Source organism: Arvicola amphibius, chromosome 3 (genome assembly GCF_903992535.2).
Source record: "Arvicola amphibius chromosome 3, mArvAmp1.2, whole genome shotgun sequence".
In the NCBI taxonomy this organism is placed as follows: Eukaryota; Metazoa; Chordata; class Mammalia; order Rodentia; family Cricetidae; genus Arvicola; species Arvicola amphibius.
In genome coordinates this window covers 172,251,173-172,279,090 of record NC_052049.1, presented here as the reverse complement: position 1 = coordinate 172,279,090, position 27,918 = coordinate 172,251,173, and the positions used below count along the sequence as shown (strand labels likewise).

General features: G+C 45.8%; 1 protein-coding gene across 1 annotated transcript in view; it reads left to right on the top strand.

The window, feature by feature from the left end:
• The window catches only part of LOC119809467 (collagen alpha-4(VI) chain-like), a 97,591-nt gene extending 73,647 nt beyond the window's left edge, over nt 1-23,944 (top strand). The window contains exons 31-36 of the mRNA XM_038322272.1: nt 176-187; nt 273-766; nt 15,251-15,341; nt 18,664-19,347; nt 23,071-23,167; nt 23,698-23,944. Of these exons, the coding sequence (XP_038178200.1) occupies nt 176-187; nt 273-766; nt 15,251-15,341; nt 18,664-19,347; nt 23,071-23,167; nt 23,698-23,944 (1,625 nt within the window). The remainder of the gene's footprint in view (nt 1-175; nt 188-272; nt 767-15,250; nt 15,342-18,663; nt 19,348-23,070; nt 23,168-23,697) is intronic.
• The last annotated feature ends 3,974 nt before the right edge of the window (nt 23,945-27,918 follow it).

Genomic DNA, 27,918 nt, shown 5'->3' with positions numbered 1-27,918 from the left:
TAAAAAGTGGACATGGTTTGAAAATCCCAGCATCTGGGATGCTGAGGCAGAAGTATTATTTTTAAGTTAAAGGTCAACTTGAGTAACACAGGAAAACTTTCAAACCAAAAGAGTATATTTTATATTAAGTATAAACTTCCCATATCCACTAACAGTGTCTTCTTTTTCCTTCCAGCTTGCTCAAAAGGTAAATAATGCTCGCTGTTCAGGTAAGCCCTCACCCATCCGTAGGCAGCACACGTAGCTCAAGTTCTGTGTATTCCTGTGTCAAGGGATTTCCAGATGCCCAGCGTTCCCAACAGAAGTGCTCTTTGCCTTGGACATGTCCAACGATGTCTCCCAGTCGGCCTTTGAGCGGATGAGAAACATTTTATTATCTCTGTTGATGAAGATGGAAATGGCCGAGAGTAACTGCCCCATTGGTGCCCGAGTGGCCATCGTTTCCTATAACACGAGGACAGATTACCTAGTGCGCTTCTCAGACCATCAGAGTAAAGCTGCCCTACTCGAGGCTGCCAGGAAAATCCCCCTCGAGTGGTCCTCTGGGTCCCGGAACCTTGGGGCCACCATGAGGTTTGTGGCGAGACACGCATTCAAACGTGTGCGCTCAGGCTTTCTGGTAAGGAAGGTGGCCCTGTTCTTCCAGGCTGGTGGGAACTACGACACAGCCTCTGTCAGCACAGCCTTGCTGGAGCTCCACGCAGCGGGCATTGCCTCAGCAATTGTAACCTTCACAGAGGAGCACAACCTCCCGGATGCCTTGCTGGTACGTGAGGAGTGGGAAAGGGCCGATGGGAAGAGGTGCTGGGGCTAGTCTCGTTCTCACCCCTCCATCAGGGATGGCATGAGCGGTGAGTGTGGTTCAGGGGAGGAATTCTCCAGAGCTGCTGGAGAGGAACCAGCTCATCTGGAACACATGGTCTGTGCAAAGAGCCCACAGAGGCTGTCTGGTGTAATAGCCCCAAAGCTCTATTAGCTAGGCTTCGTTGGTTCTTTCTGTTTCAAGAATGAGAAAAACAGACTCAGAGAAGGTAAGCATATTCTTGAGGGTCAAGTAACTAGTTAGGTGACTAGCTGATGAAATCTGCTGTCACACGTTTTTGTCTGAGGTTTTCTGTCCTGCCCAGTTCCTGCAAACATTAAGTTCCAAAGAAATCACATAGAGGTCTACATTAGTTATAAACCGATTGGCCCATTAGCTCAGGCTTCTTATTAACTCTTATAACTTATATTAGCCCATTATTCTTGTCTATGCTAGCCACATGGCTTGGTACCTTTTTATAGCGAGGTAGTCACATCTTGTTTCTTCTGTGCTGGGCTCACAAGTGTAGAAAGAGCTTTTTTCTTCCCAGAATACTCCTGTTCTCATTGACCTGCCTCTACTTCCTGTCTGGTTGTCCAGCCTATACTTCCTGCCTGGCTACTGACCAATCAGCGTTTATTTAAAATATAATTGTCAGAATACAATTGTCCCACACCAACACCTGTCCAGAGCACTGTACTCATCTGTCACCTGAGATTGGAGACTGTGATTGTCCTCCTCTTCCTCCTTCCTTTTACTGGTATATAACCTTATAAACCCATTTAACAACATGGAAAAACGAAGTGCTTTTAAAGCAAGCACATGAATGGATTGTGTGTGTGTGTGTGTGTGTGTGTGTGTGTGTGTGGGCGCGCACACAGAGACATGCATGTGAAGGCCAGAGCTCAGCCTTGGCTGTCATTCCTCAGGGGCTGTTTACCTTCTATTTGGAGACAGGCTCTTTCCCTGTCCTGGAGTTTGCTAAGTAGGATAGGCTGGCTGGCCAGCAAACCCTGGTACCCTCCTGTCTCCACCTCCCCAGTGTTAGGATTACAGGTTTGTACCACCATATAAGGCTTTTTGCCTAGTTGCTGGGGATCTGAACCCAGGTCTTCCTGCTTGTGTGGCTTTGTTGACGAAGTCTGCTCATCAGCCCCAGGTGGATTCTTGTGTGGTTTATTCCTCTTTGACCAGGATGTGATTTAAGGCTCAGAACACCTTTGGTATTTATAAATTCTCTCTCCGTTTGTTCCCAAATCAGAAAGCCCAGCGTAGCTCCTCCTCTGACTAATTACAAGCTTATTCTGAATCTTGATATAAATGGAATCATTCAACATCTAGTCTTTTGTGTATGACTTCTTCCAGTCAACATGTCTGGTCTTGCTTATCCATGCTGTGTGGAGGGGCAAGTCGTTCCTTGTTGTTTCTGTGTGATATTTCAATATGTGTAGAAACACACATTGGAGTTATTCGCATGTCTAGTCTCTAAAGTTTGCCCTTCTAACTAAAACCTATGCAGTACATGCTCACAGAGTTTCTGAGACCATTTCTCAGAATGAAAGTTGATTTCTTTCTGCTGCATGTGAATGCTAGATTTAGCCATGTGACATTACCAACATTTGACCATTTCTGACCTGGAAAAATGGAAATGCCATATAGTTTTACTTAATAACTAATGGATTCCTCTGTGCCAGACCACTTCATCTTCTCTTGAGACAGAGCTGTGCAGCAGAAGTGCTAGGTGAGAAATCTGGTTGACACACAGTGCACTTGACTAAGACCCAACAGATAAGCTTGTGGCAGTTTACAGACTCCTGGGAGGATGGGCAGCTGTCTCAGGTTGAGAAACAGAAAATGAAGAGAGGGCTTTTTACTATTCTTGCCGCATCCCTCTTGCCTAGCAAGCGTGTCTGGATAGGATGGGCTGGGGGCGGAGGTCTGCCCTGACAGAGAGCGACACCGTGGTGCAATCGCGTCTCCTTGAAAGCACCCCAGTGCTGCTCTCTGATGGGCTGCTTGCTGGACAGTCAGTGGTCGCTTCTGATTTGTAGATACATCCTCAGTCATAGCCTGCTTGCCCTCCTTGTCTCGGGGTTCAGAGTAAAAGGGTGAAATGGTATGTGAGGAGAAGTTACCGGCTGGAATATACTTGCCTCTCTGTGCTATCATTTTTAACTGCTCTCCCCTCCGTTATGTTGGCATGTTCTTGCCCCAGGGTTCTGGGAGATAGAGTGGCATCTTGAAAATTTAATGGTTTAGAAAAGATGTTAAATGATGCTTGTCAGCTCAGATGTAACGAATGACCTCGCTGCTGGTGACACTGGCAAGGAGAGAAACTGTCAAAATGACAGCCCGGTCTTTCAGGGCATCTCAGGAAACCCTTGTTCTTCTCCAGTGGGCACACCGCAGTCTTCCCCTGCTCTTCCTGTTCCGTACATGAGGGCAATCTAGTGAAGACAGTGGGCTGATTGTGTGGTTTGTTTTCTGAATTCATTGCCTAAAGGCTTCCTGATTCTTTGTGAGGCTTTTGTCTTTCAACTCTATGCTATTATAATTTTCAAAACAGTCCCCACATACTTCTGGGCAAATGATGGTAGCTCAAATTGAATGGATTATACAAACAGATATCCTAACTTCTCAGTTCATTTAAACACACTTGGAGACTGCCACGCCTTTTGGAAAGCTTTTTAACACCATCCATAGAATTATTTCAGTCCGAAATAAAACAGCATTATCGCATTTGGGCTCCTGGTGCCTAATCCCGTCATTAAGAACCATCTTCTGCCTGAAAACATAAGCCTTCATTAGATCATTTTTTTTTAAGCAAAGAAGCAGAGCATTAGAGGGGGAGATGCAGCTTGCACACCAGGCTTCAGATTTCATTATTCTTTCTAAAAAGCCTCGTGCAGGTTCCCTTGAAACAACGCCTAGGAAAATAGCTCATGTTTATTGATCCAGCCACCATTCTAAGCTTTTATTGATTCACTTAATCCTCAGAACCCAACGAGATAGGCAGTATGATGAGCCTATTCGTCAGACAATGGTGCTGAGACCCAGGCAGTTATGTGAGCGTTCAAGGTCTGGAGCTTGCTCTCACAAGCTCTGAGGCTTTGAATTCAAATGCCAAGAACAGGAAAGAAAAACAGAGACCTTCCAAGCTTAAATCAGTCCTCTCTTTTAATGCATTTTATCTTTATAATAATATTAGGAGATAGGTCTACAAATTGGTCTCAGTTTTACCCCTTAGAATGGAAGGCTGGCTGTCGCAGAAGTCCCCTCCCATCATGCAGCATGAGCTTTAGAAGATAAAGACACCGGGGTGTGTGTGACTTTTAAATTTTGATGTAATTTTAGAATTTATGAACGTTGCATAAAGAAATAGCCTCTCTCTGTCTCTGTCTCTGTCTCTTTTTCTCTCGTGTGTGCATGTTCAAGCACGTGTGTACATGCACGTGTGTACATGCACGTGTGTACATGCACGTGGGGCCAGATATCAACCTTGGTTGTAGCTCCTCAGGAACTGCCTGCCTTGTTTTTCAGACAGGGTCTCTCCCTGGGAACTGTTGCTCTTCTGTTAGGCTCGGCTGACTGGCTACGGAGCCTAAGGCATCCACACATCTTGTTCTTTCAAACTCACACACCACCATAGCCAACCTCTCACATGGGTGCCAGGTATCAAGCATCCTCAAGTTGTGTGACAAGCACTTTATCAATTGATCTATGTCTCTAGGTCAAGATTTTTTTTTTTAATAGAAAGACCGACCTGCTGCCAACACCTGAGGCTGTTATGTTCCCTCCCAGCTTTGTAATGTCCAGGAGCAGCAACTTAGGGAAGAAATTAGACTTCAAACCATGGTTTTGGCCCTTAAATTATTGTACGTGAGAAACAGAAGATTGCTAAGCAATGAAGATTGGGTTAAGTCTTTGCAGGGAGCCGATTTGCTAGCCGCCATTACAAGATGGCGCTGAGCCCCTGCACCACCAAGTAAACAACTCCATATATGGTAAGGCTGTAGATGGAACCTCTCGCATGCGCAGTAGTGTGCAGTAATCTTAGCCAATCCCGTGGCCGGGGGCATCGGAAGATGAGTGAGTAGCCAATCCAGGCATGACCCGTGTCCGCTCTCCCTATATAAGCGGCTGCCGTTTAGTGCTCTCGCCCTTCGCTTCCTGCTCTCCCAACAACCAAGAGGCTCCAATAAAGCGTGATAGGAGAAGAATCCTTGACTCGGTGGTCGTTCTTCCCTGCTGGCCAGGGGGGTTCGCCGCAACTGGTGCCGAAACCCGGGACGCCGGGACACCCTTCGGTCACCGGGCGAGGGGCCAAAAAGGATCCAGAACTCCACACGCGGGGCGGCGACGTCGGTAAGCAAGTCTCCAAAAAAAAATGATGATTGCTGGAGTTGAGCCCTGGAGTGTTCTGCCTAGTTTTTGTGGTAATTGTGATCTGTGTGTTCCTGTGTTGTTTTTGATTGAGCTGCCAGAAGCCTGGTCAAGAGAGTGCCTTTGTTATTGCGACAGCGCCTAGTCAAAATCGAAAGTAAGTCCGTTGTAGATAAAACGGCTTTTCTCTAAGAAGACTGCCATAAATTAAGCGGCTCCCCGGTAGGGCGCCCGTGCATAAGTGCACATTAAGGAAGATTGATAACGGTCGTAAAGGACATTGACCAGAACGCACCGTGGTTCGCGGTCTCTGGGGATTTCACCTTGCCTTCATGGGAAAAATTAGGACAGGACTTGGAAAGAGCTAAATATGAGGAAAGAATAGGCAACTGCTTACGGGAGGGTGATAATGCAGATCTTGTTAGAAAAGGTAGAGAGGCATTAATGACACACCAGGACAACTTATCAGAATCGGAATCAAAAGGGGGAGACTTGGATAGGCCTAAAAGAAAAAAAAGAAGAGGAAAAAGAAAAAGAAAAGGAAAAAGAAAAAGGATCCAAAAGTTAAGTCCAGGAAAATGGGCCAAAGAGAGCCCTTGGACAGAGAAAAATAAAATATAATAAAATATAATAAAATAAAATATAAAATATAATATAATATAATAAAATAAAATATAAAATAAAATAATATAATATAATAAAATATATAAAATATAAATATAATATATATAATATAAAAAATATAATCCCCAAGGCCAGAGGATTATTAAAAGGGCTAACAGTAGCCTCAAAGATATTCTAACAAAACAAAAAAGGGGGAATAGCAGAAACAGCATCCCCCAGGGATAGAATTGCCTTGGCATTTTTTACACTTAATTTTTTAATTTTTGATGGTCAAGGCCGAACAGCGGCTGATAGACATGCTAACATGACCCCCGAAGATAAGGGAGTATCTGTTATGTGGAAAGATGTGTTGGATAATAAATGGTATGGACCGGATCCAGTCATTGCGGGATCCGGGGGAGCTGTTTGTGTTTTCCGACAGAGTCAAGAAGTCCCTCACTGGGTACCAACACGGCTGACAAGGAGCCTGAGAGCAACAGCTGAAGATGAGGGCTGCAACAACATGGATGCTGATCCTGGCAATGGAGACAGCCCTGCTGAACACGAGTCCAATGATGTTATGGGCGGTAACGAAGGCCTGGCCCATGCCAATGCCTGTTCATGCTAATTCCTCCATATTGCCCATACTGTTTTCCACCTCCTGCGATCTGGAGGCATCCTGTCTGCCTAACTCAGACGTTAAACAGGAGTTGTTTAATGCTACATCTATCAATGCTACCACCTTGGCTATGAGAGTGGAGTCCCTGGTACCATTGGGAGGTGCATCCACTCCTAAGAATGCTACTCGTTTTAGGACATCACCACACTGTGTTCCAGATTTTTCATTTCCACCTACATTTACAGCCTGCCAAGCTAAGACTTGGGAAAAGACACAGGTTGCCTATGGGTTCTCCCTATCCCCATCTATGAGGAGATACCTTTATAACCAGTCTAATCAAGATTCTGCTATTGGATCAGGATGGTCCTGGTATCAATGGCTGCTCTCTAATGAAGTAGGAGCCACTGCAGACATCTCAGCCCTGGCAACGCTACAATTCACTAGGACTTGGCTCCTTAATGTTTCTGGTAGCATATCAGAGTCATTGGGCCAGGGGAGATGGCTTCGCATTTATCAAGAAGAAGAATTGAGTAATGCTACTCTAGGGGGAGCTGCGGTCTGCGTGACCCCTCCTTTTTCCTTTTTGCTTACTAATTCCACCCCGGATCCCTCGGGTACCTTGGATTGCACAAATGGATCAGTTAATTGCCACTTGTCTGAATGTTGGAGTGGCACTCAAAAGCTGGCTATAATGGTGAAGGTTCCAACCTTCATACCACTCCCGGTCCAAGCTGACCCGGACCAATTTCCCATCACAACGCTTTTGCGTGAACGACGTGACTTCGGTATTACTGCAGCCATTGTCACCGCTGTAGCAGTGTCAGCGGCGGCTGCCGTCACGGCTGGGATAGCCATGGCTAATCAGGTGCAAACGGCAACCACAATTAACAACGTGGTTTCAAAAACAGCTGATGCATTAGAAACTCAAAATAGAATTAATAATCATATCCTTTCTGGCATAATAGCTGCCAATCAGAGGATAGATTATGTGCAGACTCAGGTGGATGAGTTGACCCGCCTGGTCCAGATCGGATGTGTCTCCTATCAGAAACATGTGTGCATTACTTCTCTTGTCTTTAATAATTCCAGGAATGAATCACGAAGAATTGGGGAGTATCTGGCGGGGAACTGGTCGCGGGAAGCGGAGCTGTTTCTCCAGAATCAATTGTTCCAGATCACTATCCTGAATAACACTCGTGTCCAGCCTATCACCCTTGGACAATTTTCTGACTGGCTATATTCTGCTTTCTCCTTTTTCAAGGAATGGGTAGGGGTTGGGATATTTCTGGCATGCTGTCTGGGAGGATGCGTGGTCTGCCTGTGGCTGATTTGCCGTCTTCGAGCCCAAACGAATAGAGACAAGGTTGCTGTCCTACAGGCCCTAGCCGCTTTGGAGTGTGGTGACTCTCCCCAAATATGGTTATCGGTTCTTAAGAACCAGTAGGCATTTGTCTGTCCTGCATAGCCTTTGCACCCCTGTAGGGCTTGTTCCCATTGCACCAGGGAAGGTGTGCTGAGACAACGCTTGAGGTACTGCCTTTGCACCTCCTAGGGATTTGTCCCATTGCACAGGAGAAGGAGTACCACGAGCCTGGGCCTCCCTTGATCGGCCCCCACATCATGAGGTGGGGGCCAGAACGGGAATAAGACCCCTTGTTGCCTATAAAACAAAAAAGGGGGAACTGCAGGGAGCCGATTTGCTAGCCGCCATTACAAGATGGCGCTGAGCCCCTGCACCACCAAGTAAACAACTCCATATATGGTAAGGCTGTAGATGGAACCTCTCGCATGCGCAGTAGTGTGCAGTAATCTTAGCCAATCCCGTGGCCGGGGGCATCGGAAGATGAGTGAGTAGCCAATCCAGGCATGACCCGTGTCCGCTCTCCCTATATAAGCGGCTGCCGTTTAGTGCTCTCGCCCTTCGCTTCCTGCTCTCCCAACAACCAAGAGGCTCCAATAAAGCGTGATAGGAGAAGAATCCTTGACTCGGTGGTCGTTCTTCCCTGCTGGCCAGGGGGGTTCGCCGCAAGTCTTATTTGCTTGTGGTCGAGAGCAGCCTCATGCCCAAAAGGACTATCAGCCCTGAAGTGAGACAAGAAAGGGCTTATAAAGTCAAATCCCACAATTATGTCATACCAGGAGCAGGCCACATAACAGAAGTTTCAGTTCAGTGGGTTAAAACAGCTTGTTTTATGTTGTAAAGCAATGGATCGCCTTAGCTGCAGGTCTGCTGTGTGAGAATGTTCTGCTCTGCAAGATGTGGCTGGTTGGGTTGGGGTGGGGCCTGGGAGCAGTCGGGTGAAGCATGAGATGGAGTTAGCTAAAATTAGAATATAATGGAGTCACTTTGGGCAGTTCAACATAACTATAGTGTGGTTTTTGGCTCATAGGATTATTGCGAAAATTATAAAATACTCACAAGGACATCTGATATCCTCTGTATGATAATCAGCATGGATATATTATACCTTGTGTGGCCCAATAGCTACCACTGAGCAAGCACCTACACTTAGTTCTAGCCACCACACTGCACATTGGCCACGCTTTATTATCCTAACCTCATGGGACTCAAACTGTAGTCTGGGGACCAGAAGGAAAGGCATCACCAGGCAGTACAGATGGCTAAACTTCAAGCCCTGATTAATCTGATCAGTCTGAACCTGCGTGTATATGTCAAGATACTTGGGTAGTTTACGTGGATGCCAAGGTCTAAGGAGTGTTCTCATTTCATTTCTGCTACTGTGATAAAATATGTAACAAGAAGCAATTTAAGGCAGAAAGGGGCTTATTGCAGCTCATAATTCCAGGTTATAGTCCATCATTGTAAGGAGGTCAAGGCAGGAGCTTCAGACCGCTACTCACACCACCCCCGCAGCCAAGAGCAGAAGCACGGGCTTACATGCTTGCTTGCTTTTGTGTTCTTAGTTTTATTTCTATACTCCTATATGTCTCAGGGCCCGCTGGGTAGGGAATGGTGCCATTCACGCCTGCAGTGGGTTGGATCTTACCACATCAGTTAACTTAAGATTCTCCTCCACAGACTTGCCTGCAGATGGACCCAAAGCAGACAGTTCTGCACTGAGACTCTTCCCCGACGATTTTAGGCTGTGGAAGGTTGTCAGTTAAATCTAACCATCACCAGCACTGTTTAAATCTCGTGACTGTCCTACCCATTAATAATGCTGACCTACATTTCCCAGATGAAAAGAGCAAAGGGAAGAGGGAGAAGAGATTTGCTCTGAGCCACGTCAACCAGACATTTGCATTCAGATATGGCATGGTCCCACGTCCCTCTTTCTCACTGTGTGCTCTTAGCCCAGTTCCTACTCGCAGTGTTTCTGCAGAGTACAGGGAGTGTGGGTTGCTTGGTTGACCTTAGTGGCACTATGATAATTTAGAGGAACCAAAACTGTACTCAAGCTCCTTGGGCCATCACAGGTTAGGTGGTGACTTTGTCCTTTCTCCCTTCCTCTGTCATCCTAGACATGAATTTGTCTCTCATAGTTTCTTCTCCTTGTTGTCTGAGTCATTCCCCCAACTTGGTGCCAGATAGTTCGTAAGCTCCCAAAGATGTCTTCAGTTCTAGGTAAACCTTCCTCCCTAGCACTTGCTTCTTCCCTCCTTCTCTGCTTTGGTTCTCCCAAGCTAAGAGCCTTCCCAGCTCAGTTCCAGGAATCATCCTTTATTGGCCTCTGGCAGCTGAGTACAGCAGCTGAAGCCTCGACTTAAGTCTGGAAGTCTCTCCAGGACAAGGGTTCGTGGGAAGTTCTTTAGTGTGAGGTAAGATGGGGTGGGGTTTGAGCATGGCTGTGGTGTCACTCTGCCTGTTAATCAGAAAGGGATGTCAGTACAAACTCATGGGTGTATGTATTCCCTTCCTGTCTTTACTGTACTGTGGAGGTGGGGTAGAGAAACAGGAAACAGTGGAGGTGACATGAGAAGGGAAGGAAGTTCCTCAGCCTGGTGTTGTTGGGGTTTTCTGTCCTACCCAGTCCTTATGCTGCCTGTTTTCCACAATCGTCAAGTCCCAAAGAAATCACACAGAGGTGTACATTAACTATAAATGGATTGGCCCATTAGCTCAGGCTTCTTATTAACTCTTATAATTTACATTAGCCCATTATTCTAGTATATGTTAGCCACATGGCTTGGTACCTTTTTCAGTGAGGCATTCACTGTGTCTGGGCCGGGACTGAGTCCTCTTCCCAGAATTCTCCTGTTCTTCTTGACCCACCTCTACTTCCTGTCTTGTTGTCCCGCCTCTACTTCCTACCTGGCTACTGGCCAACCAGCATTTATTTAAAATATAATTGACAGAATATAGACCATGGTCCCACACTACCCTGAAACCTAATTTGCCTTTCCTACAGACTGAGTGTCAGGAAACGTCAACATCATGGATCCAACTGAAAGTGCCTGCAGAAACCATGTGTGTTTTCCTAAAACATCTCAAATATGAACCTCAAAATGGGCGAATAAATTATGTCTACTTGGGGTGAGAATGTTTGTAACCCTGAGTTCACTCTATCAGCATTGCTCTTATCCTAAATCTTTGTGTGTGTGTGTGTGTGTGTGTGTGTGTGTGTGCATGGTATATGCCCATATGGGCGAGAGCACCCCTGAGTCAGGAGAAGACATTGGGTGTCCTGTTTATTATTTTCTTCCTTATTCCTGTGAGACACGGTCTGTCATTGAACCTGGAGATGACTGGTAGCCAGCAAGCTCAAGATCCTCTTATCTCTGCCCTATCACAATAATGGAGTTACAGGAGTGTGTGTGGCTACTCTGAGTTTTTTACATGTTTATTGGGGATTTGAACTCAAGTCCTCATGCATGTACAAAAGTATTCTAACCTACTGAGCCATCTTCCTAGCCCCTTATTCCTACCTAAATCTTAAATAGTACACCTCACCCCAAAACTGCCTTACAATTGCATCCACAAGAAGAAATCCTATGTGTGTGTGTGTGTGTGTGTGTGTGTGTGTGTGTGTGTGTGTGTGGTGCATGCACACTGGCAAGCACACATATGCACAAGTGCAGGTTCATATGTATGAGGGTGACTTGTGAAGGTCAGAGAACAACCTTGGCTTTTCATCAGGTGTTATTTACCTTTTCTTGTGAGAGAGAGTCTCTCATTGACTTTGAACTTGCCAAGTAGGCTAGCTCTGCTGGCCATTGAGCCCCTGAATCTGCTCGTCCCTGCCACTCCAGTGCTGGAATCCTAAGCACATGTCACTATACACAGCTTTCCCCCCTTTTCCTGCGGGTTCTGGGAATCAGACTCTGTCTTCATGCTTACAGGGCAAGCACTTTATGATCAAGCTCTCTCCCAGACCACAAAAGGAAAGTCTCCAAGATAAGAAAAATAAGCACACCAGCTTAAATAGATTTTAAATCTTACTTAAATTTTAAGCTTTGCTTAATGTTTACACTTAGTCTTGGCCAGAAGTCTCAGAAAGGATCACTTGGCTTAATCTTTAGTTCTAGTTGTAGATTATATCCTTGGAGGAATGTAGACAGGGTGAAGATACCACAGAACTTCTCTCTCTCTCAAGAAACCCACATCCACGCCTTGGGACTACACCTATCTTTTTCCTGTAAGAGTCTGTCTAAATACTTAATCAGTCACTTTGCCTCATTCTTGTTTGTCCTGTAATTGTTTTCTGTGGCATAGTCAAGAATCCCACTTTCTCTGAGTGGAGGTCCCTGAGGGGCTTGCACTCCTGAGGCTGCTGTTGACTCTGCTGTGTTGCGACTTCTGCTGCTGCAAACACTACTACTTCACATTTCAAAATCAAGTTGGTTGAAATGCGTCAAAGGTCCAGATTCTAATGAAAGTTGCATTTTGGTTCGTGTTTGAGGCCCTCTGGTTTTGATTCTCTACTCTGGTGTGGATGCAGTTCTCAGTAAGAATCAACGGGCCAGTGCTCTCTCTTCACATCGAGGCTCCCTCCCACACTTTCTCTCTGCTTGAATTTTCTCAGGAAACCTTACTTCTACCTTATTACTGACCATGACTATGCTGACAGGTCCAAAGTCAAAATCATGGAACGTTATTAATAAAACCCCACACAGATGCATCTAGACTGAATCACAGCTTCTCTGTGGACTTCCACTGCATTTTTGGTTTTTGTTACCACAATTATTTGGCAAGAACAGTACAGATGTTAAGTGGGATCTTAAAATGATTGTTTCTAAGAAAAGTTAAAAGTGAAACTTGTGTCTCTGGTCAAATTTGGTTGAATCTGACAGCTTTCCAGTGAGCTGAACAAAACATGGAAGAGTTATGGGCTCCAGGATACTCGGCGCAAAGGAGCTCATATGCTGTCCTGAACAGAAGCAGACCTGAATGACGGAAGTCTAGGGCCAGGCTCTGCTGGCCCAGGAGAACTCAGCAGCATTGACTTCCACCCTAAAGCTGTTCCCAAGGAAACGCAAGGCAGATGCCTCTCTCTGGCCACGTGGCAGATCAAGAACTACAAGTCAAATTCCCAACATTGAGTCTGTTGGCTTTCTTTCCCCTTGAGCCATCTCTAAGACAGAAAAACATGAATTTGTAAAGATGTAAGATGAATGTCTATATTTGTCTGAAGTTCCTCGTTACCCTTGAAACTTCATTTCAAGTTTGCGTTTTCTCGCTTCTACCGCACTTCCTGTATTTAAAGATGGTTGTATACCAACTTCCATCTCCCTGCAAGGCTTGGGTGAAGTGCTTGGGTTGTTCCAGCTTTTTATGTCTCCTGGCTCATTGCCATGGGTGCTGGTCCCAGAAGCCTCCCAATTTCCTTCTGTGATTTCCAGTAAAAAAGATGACATGTCACATTCTTGTCTACATTGTTTTAATCTGGAGTGATGAATTGGGCCCATTTGGTTAGTCTGTGCTCAGATCTGATGGCCGTTTGGAGGAGATCTGCATCATGAATGCCAGCTCTACTCCAGAAGGCTCAGTGTTAGTGTCTTCCATGTGTCAGGGAGCCTCACGGCTCGGATGTGCTCAACAACTGTACCCTGGAGGTGGCCTTATCTAATATATAGGACATGGGGCAGAGTTCAGATGAGTGTCCAGCTCCAGGCCTTTGCGCATGCCATCCTTCACACTAGGAGGCCACCACTACTGCTTTGCCTGTTAAATCTCTTTTCTCACTCTCTTTAAAATGTCAAATGGCATGGCCTTCACCAATCCCTTTCCTTTAAATGCCTCTCCCTCCTGTTCCCACATTCCTAAAATATATCACTGGAGCCCTTCCTTTCTGGAAGGTCTTTGTCTCTCTTTCCACAAGTGCAGGCATGCCATGTCACCCTCTGTCCTCACATGGCTTGTGAGGACTTCTGGGAGTGTCTACTAATCAGCCTGAGTATAAGCTAATTGTTGCTTTTGCCCCATAAATAATGAGAGAGGATTTTTTTTATGCCTTTCTTCTTAGATTTTTGCCTGTTTTTGTTTTGGTGTATGTGGTACATTAATATAAATGTCAGTTCTTCATGTTTCTTTTCTCATTAAGATGTTTACTTCAAGTGAGCTTGTTTTGAAAGGCAGTGCCGCAGGTTGGCTAGAGCATCAAGAAGAAAGATTAAAGAGCTCTGTGAAGAATCCATGGCACAGAAAGCTCTTTTCCAGACTAACCCTGGACTGTCTTTCTGAGAGCTGGCATGATGTCTTCATGGCCTGGGCACCCTACGACCTAGAGGTGGGCTCAGAGTCGGCGCGTGCCTAGCCGTGAGCATGGAGTGCGCAGAGCGGACCCTCAGTGGGGCTCCCTCTTACAGCCTTGGACAGAGTGGATAAAAAGATGGGCGTGGCTAAGCTGGGACACTAGCCGCTTTGCAGACCTCACTCGGCTCCTCGGAGGAAGGATTGGAGGATATTTCCAGCTTTTATCATGAGATGGAAGTCTCGGGAACTCTGTTAGTCGGGGCTGGTTAACTATGGGGACATTCGTACCACACACGAGTGCCATGATGTTTTCTGCTGAGTGCAGGCAGCCCTTAGGGAAGAGCGCGGCGCAGGGCATGTTCTATTGCATCTAGCCACTTCAGAAATTGGGCTTCTCTCTGTGCCTTCACTAGACTGTAAGGCATCAAACCCATTTCTTCACCACCCTTTAAATCTGTCAGACAAGTGAAGGGGAGGGAGCAAGGAGCTACAATGTATGTACTAGAATGACATGAATCACTTTTACCTTCATCCCATTAGTGGAACCCAGTCATAGTTAGGAACTCATTGCAAAGGAGCCTGGGAAATGTAGTATGACTGTGTCTCTAGAAAGAAGGTGGAAGGTTGTTGATCTGCTTTCATGGTGTTCCAGGGACCTTGTTGAGTTTATTGTTATTTACACATTCTATTTATTTATTTTTTTGAAACAGGGTTTCTCTGAGTAATAGCCCTGACTGTCCTGGTACATTTTATTTTTAATCTTTGTTGTTGGTTTTTAAACTAATCATGATCAGAGATTACATGAAAGAGATAAACAGATTTTCCCATCTCTTCAAAGTGTTCTTCATTCCTCTCCATTGCTACCTTCTAGTTGTGTTGTGCTCCAGCCCCAAACTCAAGGAATGTTCTACAGGTGCCTCCTACACAGTATCCCCCTCAATCCCTTTGAGTGTTACAGGTCTACCTCCTTACCACACAGTGTGTGTCCTGTTAGAGCTAGGGCTGGGCATGATTCTAAGTATGTCACATAATCTCAAAGTATTTATAAGTATTTTTTATGTAATTATATATTTCTTAAAAACAACATTAATGTTTTATTTTTAATCTGACTTAGGAAGAAAAAAAAGCCATAGAGACCATGACCTTGAATTTCACTGACCATGAACTTGTGTGTGTATGTTTGAATTAGGTGGACGGACTTAATGGATTTCACTTGTTTACATGGGAGACCGAGCGCCAGCAGGATGTGGAGCGCCTGGCCAGCTGTACTCTCTGCTATGGTAAGAGCTAGGCCAGTGCTTCAGATCCGAGGGCTCGGGAGAGCATGGACAAATTGCTGGCCACAGGCTGATCTGCCCTGCAGATGTGCATTTGCTTGGCATGTGTGGGGCTTTAGAATCTGGGAATTTTTTATTTCATCTGGATTTTTAGTGTTTCTTAGGAAGTCAGAATTATCCTGAGAGGCACAAACACTGCATTCCCGGGTAACCACAGACTAGAGGATGCCTGATTCCTCATGGGTTGCGTGCCTGTTGCTCTCCGCAGTTCCTCCTCTCACCCTGCCCCTTGGCATATTCCCTGAGACATTCTGTTCACTTATCTTCTTCAAAGTTCCCACGTGTGTCTGGGCATGAGCATCACCCTTTAGTGGCTCGTTTGTGGGTAAACCACTGAACTAAGAGTCAAGAGTCTCTGGGTTCTTGATAATAGATCTATTCTGGTTCGCAGTGAGATCCACCCCCCTCAACCTCCCTCATCGCATACCACACAACTCACACACTCACAGGCTTGTGCCCGAGGGAACTGTCTGCAGAAGCCCCTGCCTGCCCACTTGTAAGGTGTTCCCAGCCACACCCACTTCACTCAGGCCAGGGCAGTTGAATTCCAAAGAGGATGTTGCCATGCACAGCCATGAGAGATAAAGCAGACTGAGGAACTGCATGTGTGGACTAAGCCATGACTGGGAAGCTTTATTCACATGCGTCAGCTCATGTGACACATGGTCTCTCTTTGAGCTCCAGCCTCTTTTTTGTGGAAACCTAAATTCACGGGTGTTCCTTGAGATCTTACTGTCCAGCAGGCTGTGTTCTGAGAATCTGCATATGTGAACTCATTTCTAAAAATGTAAACATAAAATGACATATATATATATACATACATACATACACACACACACACACACACACACACACACACACACACATATATAGTTTGTGTGTGTGTATGTGCATGCACATGTCTAGAGGCCAGGGGTGTCAGGTTCTCCTGGAGCTGGAGTTACAGGTAGCGGCTGTGAACCACTCCATGTGGGTGCTGGGAATAAGAACTAGGGTGTAGGAGTGGTATAGGCCCCTAACCACTGCCCCATTTCTCCACCCCTGAAAACAACCCCATAAGATGGGTGTTATTATTATCTTTGTTATCTCTGTCAGATGGAGGTTGGAGGAGACAAGTTCATTGCCTGAGTAAGAGATGAACCTGGATTGAACCAGGCAATTAGGTTCATTTTTAGACCTCACTCAGAAGTGAGTCTTGTTGGACCTTTTTCTCTGGGATGATATAATCACATGCATGCTCCCCCAAATAGGATACCAATGACAAACCAAAGCGTGTTTCCACTGAAGTCCAACTTGCGGAACCAGTGAGTTTATTGGGCTTTCTTGCATAGCATGGTGAGGGGTTACTTCCAGGAGTGTCAGTGACCCCAAGGCAGTTGCACCATCAAAGGTCTCACCCCAGCATGGATGACAATTTCCCCACAGTTGCGCAGAGGAAGTCCCTGCTTCGGTTAACAGTCTGCCTTTTATATATAATAGCACTTCCTGTTTTATATATAATAGCACTTCCTGAGACCAGGAGGCCACAAGCTGTTATAGAATACCTCAGTAGTAGACAGGAGGAACAATAGGGAGTAGCTGGGATCTCAGTGGAGGGTCTGCTGTCCCTCCCCTCCTCTTCCTTCTATGAGGGAATGTCAGAAGTCAACAGGCCCAACCTCAGGGTCTCTTGCAAGTAGCTATAAGCACTTTGATGGAGGGCCGACCCTTATGCTCAGGGGATTGTGTTCTGCAATGGAGAGATTGTATGGTGTTTTTTCTCTGTGCTTTGCTTAGTTCACTTAACATAATGTCCTCTTGATTTACTCACATCACAAATGACGGAACATCTTACTTTTTGATAGTTTAATGCTCTTCTATTGTGTCTATATGATCGTACTTGTTAATATAATTAGTTCATCATGTGCTTTAAAAATTAGTGTGTCAACAAGCTCTAGCAGAAAGTCTAACCACTACGGTAATGATGAATGCATGTAGTATTGAACTTACACCTCAACTATGATACATGGTTGGTTGCCTTTATGCACAATGGAAGGAAATATAAAATTCCATTGCAATAGAGGTAGTGAAAATAAAAATGTCATACCCCTCCATGCTCTATAGATCACTTGGAGGATGATGGCCCAAGGTTAAGAACATTGGCTGACCACCAGTTCTTAATGAAAGGGTTTGTCTCATGGATGGGTTTCTAAAACATTGGCAGAACCTGAGTGCACTTCCGTGTCAAAATCCTGAGCCCTGTGTCAGCGCTATTAAACTAGAATCTGTTGATGGAGACTGCTTGTTTGTTCCCTGCCATCCAGACCTGAAATAAGCACAGAAACCGTATTAATTACAACACTGCTTGGCCAGTCACTTAAGTGTATTGCTAGCTATCTCTTATATCTTAAATTAACCCATTGTATTTTGCCACGAGACTCGTGGTTTACTGGTAAGGTTCTTGGGTATCTGTCTCCTTGGTGGCTTACACGGCGACTCTCTGACTCCACCTACTTTTCTCCTCTATCTCTGCTTGGAATTCCCACCTTGTTCTATTCTGCCCTATTATAGACCCCCAGCAGCTTCTTTATTAACCAATGGTAATAAAGCATATTCACAGCATACAGAGGGGAATCCCACATTAAGAATCCACATTTTAAAAAGGAAAGAAATTCCATCTGCTTGTGAGGCTGAGCCAGCTTGAGATCTCCGTGCTTGTGACCAGACTGTCATTTAAAAACCACCGACATTTGCTTTCACGTAAGAAAACAAACATGAAATGTCAGTCTCACCTGCTTGCTAAGTTCATTCTTAGCTCCAGCAGCCGATGTGTGCGTGTGTGTGGTATGATGTCCATGGATTTGCTTAAACAGTTTGTCACTAGTTCTTTTTTTTTTTTTTTTTTTTTTTTTATGGAGAGGAAAAGACACTGAAAAACCAGCGATTAGGAAGTCAGAAGGCCTAACACACGTGTTCAACCTGGGCCCCGTGGGCACCATGCATCCCAAGACAGCTGTAGATGTGGCCCCGACGCACTCATAGACCCCAATATGCTTCTGTAATGTCAATGGTCTTGACGCTGCGGCAGTACTGGAGTACTGCAGTCAGTTTCAGTTTTTTCCTCTGAAAAGTGGGCACCTGTTTTTAAATTGCCAGATCGCTATCTCAACACAATTCTTCTGGGGTAGCACTCAGGACAGGTGTCCTCCACGAGACTGGAAGGGTTTTCTGCATAGAAAGGAAGGATGTCTGGTTTAACTTTAGCTTTTTCCTGTTTCCTTGCTAGACAAGTGCCGACCAGCCCCAGAATGTCGGTCGGATGCTCCCAGGCCGCAGGAGTTGGACATGGACTTGGTGTTCCTGGTGGACAGCTCCCAGGGCGTCAGCAGGGATGTATACCTTGGGGCTTTGCGGCTAGTGGATTCGGTGCTTAAGGATCTGGAGGTGGCTGCCCAGCCTGGCACATCCTGGCAGGGGGCACGTGTAGCCCTGGTGACACACACGACTGCAGGCTTTTGGCCTGGTGTGGACCGAGCCCCTGTGCTTGAATACTTCCACCTGACCTCCTATGGGCATCGGGCAGAGATGCAAAGGCAGGTTCAGGAGGCTGCCGGTCACCTGCTGCAGGGAGCCCCTGCCCTGGGCCACGCCCTGGAGTGGACGCTGGAGAAAGTGCTTCTGGCAGCCGCTCTGCCACGGAGGTCACAGGTCCTCTTTGCCATTGTGGCCAGTGAGACAAGCAGCTGGGACAGAGAGAAGCTAAGGACTCTGTCTCAGGCGGCCAAGTGCAAGGGCATCACATTGTTTGTGCTGGCTGTGGGCCCAGGAGTGGGAGCCCTGGAGCTTGCTGAACTGGCTGGTGTGGCCAGCCCACCCTCAGAACAGCACCTGCTACGCCTGGAGGGCGTCTCAGAGGAGGAGGTAGCCTATGCCAGCAGATTCACGCAGGCCTTCCTGAGCCTTCTAAAAAGTGAGTGGCCCCGGGGATGGGTACAGGTGTCGGTGGGGATGTAGGTGGGAGGGATGGGTAGGGCCTGGGTTACCCTAGGTAGTGCTGGCCACAGAAACTTACAGATGTTTGTGTGTTTTTTTTTTAAACAGTTCATTTTATTTGGGGACTTTTCTTTTCTTTTTTTTTTTTTGGTTTTTCAAGACAGGGTTTCTCTGTGGCTTTGGAGCCTGTCCTGGAACTAGCTCTTGTAGACCAGGCTGGCCTCGAACTCACAGAGATCCGTCTGCCTCTGCCTCCCGAGTGCTGGGATTAAAGGCGAGCGCCACCACCGCCCGGCAAGTTCATTTTATTTGGTAGTTGAAAGTTTTTATAGTTTATATTTGTTGGTAATTTCATACAGGAAGATAATGTATGTAGATCACATCACTTCTCTTGCTTCAACTCTTCTGGAACCTTCCCTCACATCCTCCTCCCTCCTCATCCTCCTCCCTCTCTCCCCCTCCTCCTCCTTTCCTCTGAGTGCCTTTAGTGTTATCTGTTGGCCGTTGGTTCAGGGCCATTTACTTAAGGAACATGGGAACCCTACTGTGGGAAAACCCCTGAAGATGGCTGACTGTCTCCCAGCAGCCATCCCTGTATATGACAGCTTTTCAAGATACCCTTCCCAGCAACCTGCTGTAAGGACCTTGCCCCTCCCTCCTCACCTGGTGGCTTGGAGGCCCCAGGCATCCATGTAGCTTCTCAATTTTCTCAGTTACCAAAATGAGAATTTTGACTTGTCTGTTCCCTGCCCGTGAAGCCAGGTGCTCACGGAGGGACTCTGAAGTGTCATCGCTGTGCATATACACGGGTGCTGTTGTCACGACTGCGCTGCTTTCCTGTGGTAGATGCCATGCTTCCCAGATTTTAACTCACACACTCATTCCCCGGGGATCTTTTTTAAAAAATTAATTATTTTTGTTTTATGTACATTGGTGCTTTGTTTGCATGTACGCCTGTATGCAGGCATCAGAAGCCCTGGAACTGGAGTTACAGACAGTTGTAGGTGCTGGGAATTGAACCCAGGTCCTCTGGAAGAGCAGCGAGTGCTCTTAACTGCAGAGCCATCTCTCCAGCCCCCTCTCCTGCTGGTAGGATGGGATCTTGGTCAGGTGTGGATCTAGTTCTGTAGGTCTGGGCTGGGGTCTGAGATTCTGGGTTTCTCATCAGCTTGAGAACGATGCTGTTGGCCCACAGACCACAGGTTTTGTTAGTTTTAGGAGACAGAGTCTTGATATACAGTTCAAGATGGTCTTGAACTGGCTGCAATCCCCCTGCCTCACCCTTTCAAGTGCTGGGATTATAGAAGTGTGCCACCATCTCAACTCCATGGGCCGCACTTTAAATAACAAGGACACAAAACTTTATCTTTCTTCTATTTTCTCATTAAGTTAGCACTCCAAGAAACAGGTTTCATCATGGCCTTTCCATATATGTATATATATATGTACGTATGCATGTGTGTGTGGCATTGTACTTTGTTCTCACTCATTCCCCTTTCCTATTGCCCCCTCTTAAGGAGTCTCGGCTTTCTCTGGCTGGTTCCTCCCCAGAGAGCCCCTCTGTTTCCATGCCACACATATTCCTTGACCCTCCTTTGCCCCCCTTGCAATCCTCTTTCTAGTTTCATGATCTACATATGCATACATGAACATGCCTTCACACACACACACACACACACACAATTTAGATGTAAGTTCTGTACATTAGAGAAAGCAGGCAGTGTTTTGTATTATTATTTGGAAGTCCAGTTTGAATTTTCAGAGTAAGGTCAGAAGTCCATAGACTTTCCAGAAATTAAGGGTGACTCAAGAGCCTGGGGTCTCCCTCTTCAGATTAAAGGGTGGGGCTGTGTCAGTGTATCCTGGCTGGATTTCTCTCCTACACCCCCGCCCCAGCAGCCTCACCTCCCATCACACCCAGATGAACCCAATTCATGAGCAGCTAAGACCAGAGTGTACCCCCGACATAACAGTGGAGACTGAGCATGGGGTGTAGGGGGTATTAGCCTGGCCAATTCCAGGTATTTGTCTTGCAGTAAGTAACTAAAAAACAAGCCAAACAAAGATGCTCAGGGTGTGTGGGGAGCTATGGGTGATGCCCCTTACCCTCCATCCTGGGAGGCGAGAGTTCCTCAGTGGGTGTGACATCCCACGGGGGGTGGTCTTGAGGGAGATCTACTCCTTCATCACTAAGGACATGAAGGGATTCTGATGGGTATCTTAGAAGTATTGCCATGCATATGTGCCCTCCCGTTTGACAGAGACATCAGTGAGTTAATAATTCTAGTCCTAGTTTTGCTGCTCGTGAACTGTGTGGTAGCAGCAGAAGCCTAGGGCTTTCTTTGAGCCTTGGGTTCTTGCTCTTTGCAGGGGGTAGTGGAGACAGCAGACAGCTCAGTGACTCTTTGAGCAGAACAGGCTGAAAAACATTTGCTTTTCTCATTCGTTTAATGAAATTTTGCTTCATTTTTGAGGTTTTATTAGATTGTACTTCATATTTTGTTATATTCTTTTATGTTGGGGTATTACTTATCTAGCAGAATGAATGCACTTTATGTTTTGGTTTTGCTTGCTTTTGATTTGATTTTTATTGTTTTATTTGCATTTATTTTTACATCTGTTTTACGCTTTGTTCGAATCCCTTTTATGATCCTTTGATTTTGCATCATGGACTTTTTTGTTCTTATTGTTCAATTTGGCCTTTATTTTCTCATTTATTTTATTTCATTTTAGATTTTTCTTTGATTTTATGACTTTTGAATTTGATGCAGTATTTTGGTCATGATTTTACTAGTATTTTATTTTTATGTTCTGTTTTTATTATATATATATAATAAAAATATATATAATATATATTATATATAATATAATATATAATATTATATATAATATATATTATATATATATATATATATATATATATATATATATATTCCCCTAAGTCAGGAGTCAGGACTTCTCTGGATAGCTCAAGTTGTTTTGGAAACACTGTAGACTAGACTGGTCTTAAACTTAGAGATCCACCTACCTCTGTCTTCCGAGTGCTGGGATTAAATGTGTGTACCACCACTGCCTGACATTAAATATGATGTTTTTATTCTTTGAGAATTTCATATAATATATTTTGGTCATAGTCACACCTGCCTCTTCGCCTGACTCTTCCCAGATGACCCTGACTGCTCTACCCCTTCCCAACTTCACATCTTCTTTTTACTTTTGAATAACTCACCGAGTCCAACATGTGCTGCCTACATATTCATGGGACACTATCCACTGGGCCGTAGTTGACCTATCAGGGGCCACACCCTTAAAGAAAACTGTTTTTGCCTCCCCTAGAAGCCATCAGCCTTCAGTATTTCTCAGACAGGAGTGGGGGCTAGCGAGCCTCTTTCCTCCGTGCTAGAATGCCTGCAGGCCGGGGACAGGCAGCCAGCTCTGTCCTGAGTCCTTGAGCACAGGAGTAACTGTCACATCCAGAAGACACTGCTTTGCCCTGATGATCCCCGAACTCTGGCTTTCACAATCTTTGCGCCGCCTCTTCCTTGAAGGTCCCTGAGCCTTACAGGATGCAGAGTGGCAGTGGCCGTTAGATGTCCCATTTGTGCTGTGTTCTCAATTGATACTTATTCTTTTCTCTTAGATTATTTTTACATTTTATGTGATTTCATGTTTGATTTGATTTAAAATGTTTTCCTTTCAGGTGGAATAAACCAGTATCCACCCCCGGAGCTCACTGAGGAGTGTGGAGGCCCAAACCGTGGGGATACTTTGCTGCAATTAGATGCTCCGACCAAGAGGTGAGCACGTGATGAGGAGGATGGTTCACAGCTAAGGGTACTTGCTGCTCAGCCATCTGCAACTCCAGTTCCAGGGGCTCCAATACCTCCTTCTGGCTTCCGTGGGAACCAGGCATGTACATGGTACACATTAAGTGCATACAAGGCAAATATCCATATACATAAAGATAATGAAAAGCATTATTGGATCAATATTCAACAAACATTCAAAGAGCACATGGGTGCATAAAAGCACAAAATGAAAAATCCCATCCCACCATAGCATCCATCCTCCAGCCTCAAGTTTCAGGGGCAAAGTTGGTGATGTTAATGCCCAAAGCTGCCTCTGGTTCAGCCATAGAGTAGTGTGAATCCTCAGCCCAAAGCCACACCAGCAATGTCCACCAAGGGCAGAACCTCTCAGTTTGGTCATGTGACATGGTCTTTACGGAGGCTGAACCTTCGGCCTTGTCTAAGTGGGTAAGTGTTCCACTACCAAACTACATCCCCAGCCCAAGTTATGCGGTATGACAAGGACTGCTTTCCCACAGGTTGTCCAAGCGCCATTTTGGCATATCTGCCTTTGGTTATGACCCAGACACTCTCAAATCACCAGACATTTTTCTAGAAGAAAAAAGAAAAATCAAGATGACATCTGTAGCTCAGCAAGAAGCAGTGGGGGATTATGAAATGCGCGAGTCGGACGTGGAAGAAAATAATCAAGAAGCACCAGCCAAAAAAAGACATTTGGGCACTGCCCGTGGTGAGACGCCAAACCATGCCTTCCTTGCTCTCTAAGTGGGATTTTAAAACCTCTCCCTTTAAATAAAAATTTCTTTGTACTGTGTTAACATGTGCTTTTGAAACACACCGTTATTCACAAAGTTATCCACACCGCTGCAGAAATTAAGACATCAGAAAGAGCCCTCTTTCACTCCTGTGGAATACACTTCAGGGTATATTATGCCACTTTCTCCCCAGGAGGTGATCCCAGATCACAAAGAATCAAGGGTCTATTACGGTGCTTCTCAACCTTCCTCATGCTGAGACCTTGTAGACACTTCCTCATGTTGTGGTGACCCCCACATAAATAAAAGAATTTTTGTTGCTACGTCATAACTGTAATTTTGCCACTGTTATAAATAACGTGGATATCTGATATTCAGGTTATCTGATATGTAACCCCTATGAAAGGGTCGTTCAACCCCTAAAGGGTTGTGACCCACAGATTGAGACCTGCTGGTCTAGTACAAACAACCAGCCCACCAACCAAATGGACGTCTCTTGCAGATGTGGTGACCTTCTCTTGATCGTGAACTGAATTCCCTGGTAGACTTCTCGTCTATGAATGTCCACTGTGGCGCATTCTCATCACGTTTAAGGAGCGTTTTAAAACAACTAACTGTAGGTTGGTTCTAGATCACAACAAGGAGAAATGTTGTATCTTATCTGTGATGGACAGATTTAGCTGAACATTAAATAAATTATTGAGGGACATGGGGGGGGGGATTTACTGTAATGCTTTCTAAACTTTTTTTTTTTTAAATTTCTGTCTATGGGTATCTTGCCTGCATGTGTGCCTGTGCACTACATGGGTGCAGTGCTCTTGAAGGTCAGAAGGGGGCATCAGATCCTTAGGGACTGGGGTTACAGACAACTGTGGCCCACTAGGTGGGCTGTGGGAATTGAACACAGGTCCCCTAGAAGAACAGCCAGTGCCCTTTTGTTTGTTTGTTTGTTTTTTGAGACAGGATTTCCCTGTAGCTTTGGGGCCTGTCCTGGAACTAGCTCTTGTAGACCAGGCTGGCCTTGAACTCACAGAGATCCACCTGCCCCTGCCTCCTGAGTGCTGGGATTAAAGGTGTGCATCACCACCACCTGGCTTCAGCCAGTGCTCTTAACCATGTCTCCAGACCCTAGCCTTAACACTGTCAAGAGAAAATTAAGAGTTTCTAATGAGGAGTTAGTCCTGGTTGTATAAAAGGAGAGGTGCTGAATGTTCCTACATGGCTCCTACAATTAGGGCTGCTGGCTAGGTGGCCACAGGAGCTATGTAATTTTTCTGTGGCTCATTGTTCTGATCTCTAAAATGGGAATTAGTTGAGCGCTTTTCTCTTAGGGTTGTTTTGAGGACAACGCTTGTATTTTGTGTTCAGCACAAGCTAAGCAGACAGCTCTGTTAGCTGTTGAGATACAAATGCTGTGTGTAGTGAGTTACCTGTTAGATTCCAAAGCACCACACATTCAAGAGAAATAGAACCAGGCAGCATAGGAATAGGAGCTCCTACAGTGGCTTCCCCTCCTTAGGTCAAAGTGAGCAATGGAAGAAGTTACATGTAGAGTATGTCTTCAGTACAGAATACTCTCAGCTAACCTTACAGAGGGGATGATTTCTAGTCCTGGATACACTTTGCAATCCTTTCTTACTGACCAAACTTGTTCTCGTATAGTTTTATACACGTATACAATGTATTCTGTTTATTCTCAACCCCCTCTGTTATTTCCCTCCTACCACCCCTTCAACCCTCCTCCCCATCCTACAAATCCCCTTTTCACATTCTGTCTGTGACCCACCAAGTTTAATATGCCATCTGTGGGAATTGTGGGCTTGGAGCTATCTGTTTGAACCTGGTGGGCTCAGCAATGGGTATGCAATCTTCAGCTTCCGAAACCTCAGCAAGGAGGAGGGGTAGATCCTCATGAGCCCCTTCCCCATCTGTGACTGACTGTTGGCAGGGTGGGTCTTGTGGAAGACTCAGTTCAGGTAACCACCATTCAGGATTACAATGGCTGCATTGAATCCAGGAGGTGGCGTTTTGCAGCCCTCCTCTGTAGATGGAGTTTCTCTGTGTCCCAGCAGCCACTCCCCAGATATCCACACAGAGACTTATAATTAATTATAAATGCTCAGCCAATAGCTTATGCTCATTTTAGCTAGCTCTTATTACTTAACCCATTTTTATTAATCTATGTACTTCCCTGAAGCTCAGTTGCCTCATCTGTATACCACCTTTCTGCTTGCTCTGCATCTCATGGCGTCCCCTCAAGACTTCTCAGACTCTGCCCTTCTTCCCAGCGTTCTCTCTGCCCTGAAAATCCTGCCTAGCTCTTGGTCAATCAGCTTTTTATTAACAACGAGAGCAACACATCTTCAGTGCACAGAAGGAGTAAGTCACAGAACTCCTCTCTATCTTCTGGCTCTTACATTCTCTCCACCCCTTCTGGGATGTTCCCTGAGCCTTAGAGGAGGTGGTGGAAATACCTTATTTAGGGCTGGGCTTTCCCCCATTGCCTATCACCCAGGAATCTTGGAACATTCTCCTGAGGTCAGTTCAATCAGTCTTTTGGAGGAGGGGGACTTAGAGGACTTATAGGTGATTCTCCAGGGCAATCAACAATGACAGCCTCCATTCTGAGGCATCCTTTACTAGGTTAAAGAGGTGGAGGATTGCTGACTGGCTTGTCTAACCCAGTCCCATCCATAAAATTGGCACCCCCGGTACTTCTCAGCCACCTGCCGCGTGGCTCTGCCTGGCTCTCTCCTGCACTCTAAGGCCATCCTTAGCATTCATCAGAAACTCAAGTTCCTTCCTCTGGGTCCCCCCACCTCAAGTTGCTCTTTTACTGCATTTTCAAAAGAAATAAAAGTAAATAAATTAAACCTGCAATTTCCTTTACCTTGCTCCATCCATCCCATGCTCTCCTACAAGAGAAAAGTGCTGGCTGGTTTCTGGTTTGTTCTGAACTGCAGAGAAAGACCAAAGCACTTTTTTTTGGACCTCATTGCCTTGAGTTCCTTGGGGGCTTGGCCACTGTTGACTGTCACCTTCCTTTTCAAGCCCTTCTTCCTTTGGTTTTGGGGATAGCAGTTTGCATCTTCCTATTTTCCTCCCCTCGTGTGCTCTCTGTTGTCCTTTTCCCCATCCTTGCCTCTGAACAGCTCTGTTCTGAACACCTGTCGGAAATGCAGATCAGGGCATGTCGTTTCTATAACAGGGCCCTGTGTAAGGAACACAGGGCCTCGGGGTCGGCCCATGCTCTGAGGCTCTAGAGCCTCGGTGGCTGCCGTGTCCCTATGTATTACGTTTATATAAGTCACAGTTGGCCCTTGGGTCCTGCTGTTTGTTCCCAGCCTCTGTGGTCCCCCCTCATTCTCCCCTGCCCATCTCTACTCCCTATCTGCTCACCCATTACTTTTGGGCTGAAGTTTACCACTCCTCAGGGTCCTCTCTGTGCCATTATGGAATCTTTATAGCCTCTCCTGTGCCTCCATGCTGTAGTGGGTCTCTGCCGTAACAATCTACAGCCTGTGATTGCACCAGGTGGGAAGAATTTAGACTAGGGTTATCAACTGTCACCTCTTTTCTCACAAGCCAAGATCTTGACATAGTTCCGGTTTTGGTGTTATTTCCCAAGCATGCAGAGCCCTCCCACCCCCCGAGAAGGGTTATAGTGTAAACATCTGTATTGGGTTCTAGAACAGAAATCATGTCATTGTAGCTGCCCTTCCACCCGCCAGCACTCTCCTTTCCCCACACCCTTTCCCCTCTGTCACTAGATTCCATGGACTTGAGTAAAACCCTAGATGGCTGCAGCGTCTGCCAAGAAGGCAAAAGTTAATATTCATGGGAAAACAATGGCTAATACAAAATTAGGGGTTTCCAGTAATTGCTTGTTATTCTCCAATGATGTATCATGCTCAGGCAGAAGGCTCAAGACCATGAGGAATACTGAGTGTTAGGCTTCAAGCCAAAGCTTAGGGCTGGTTAGTG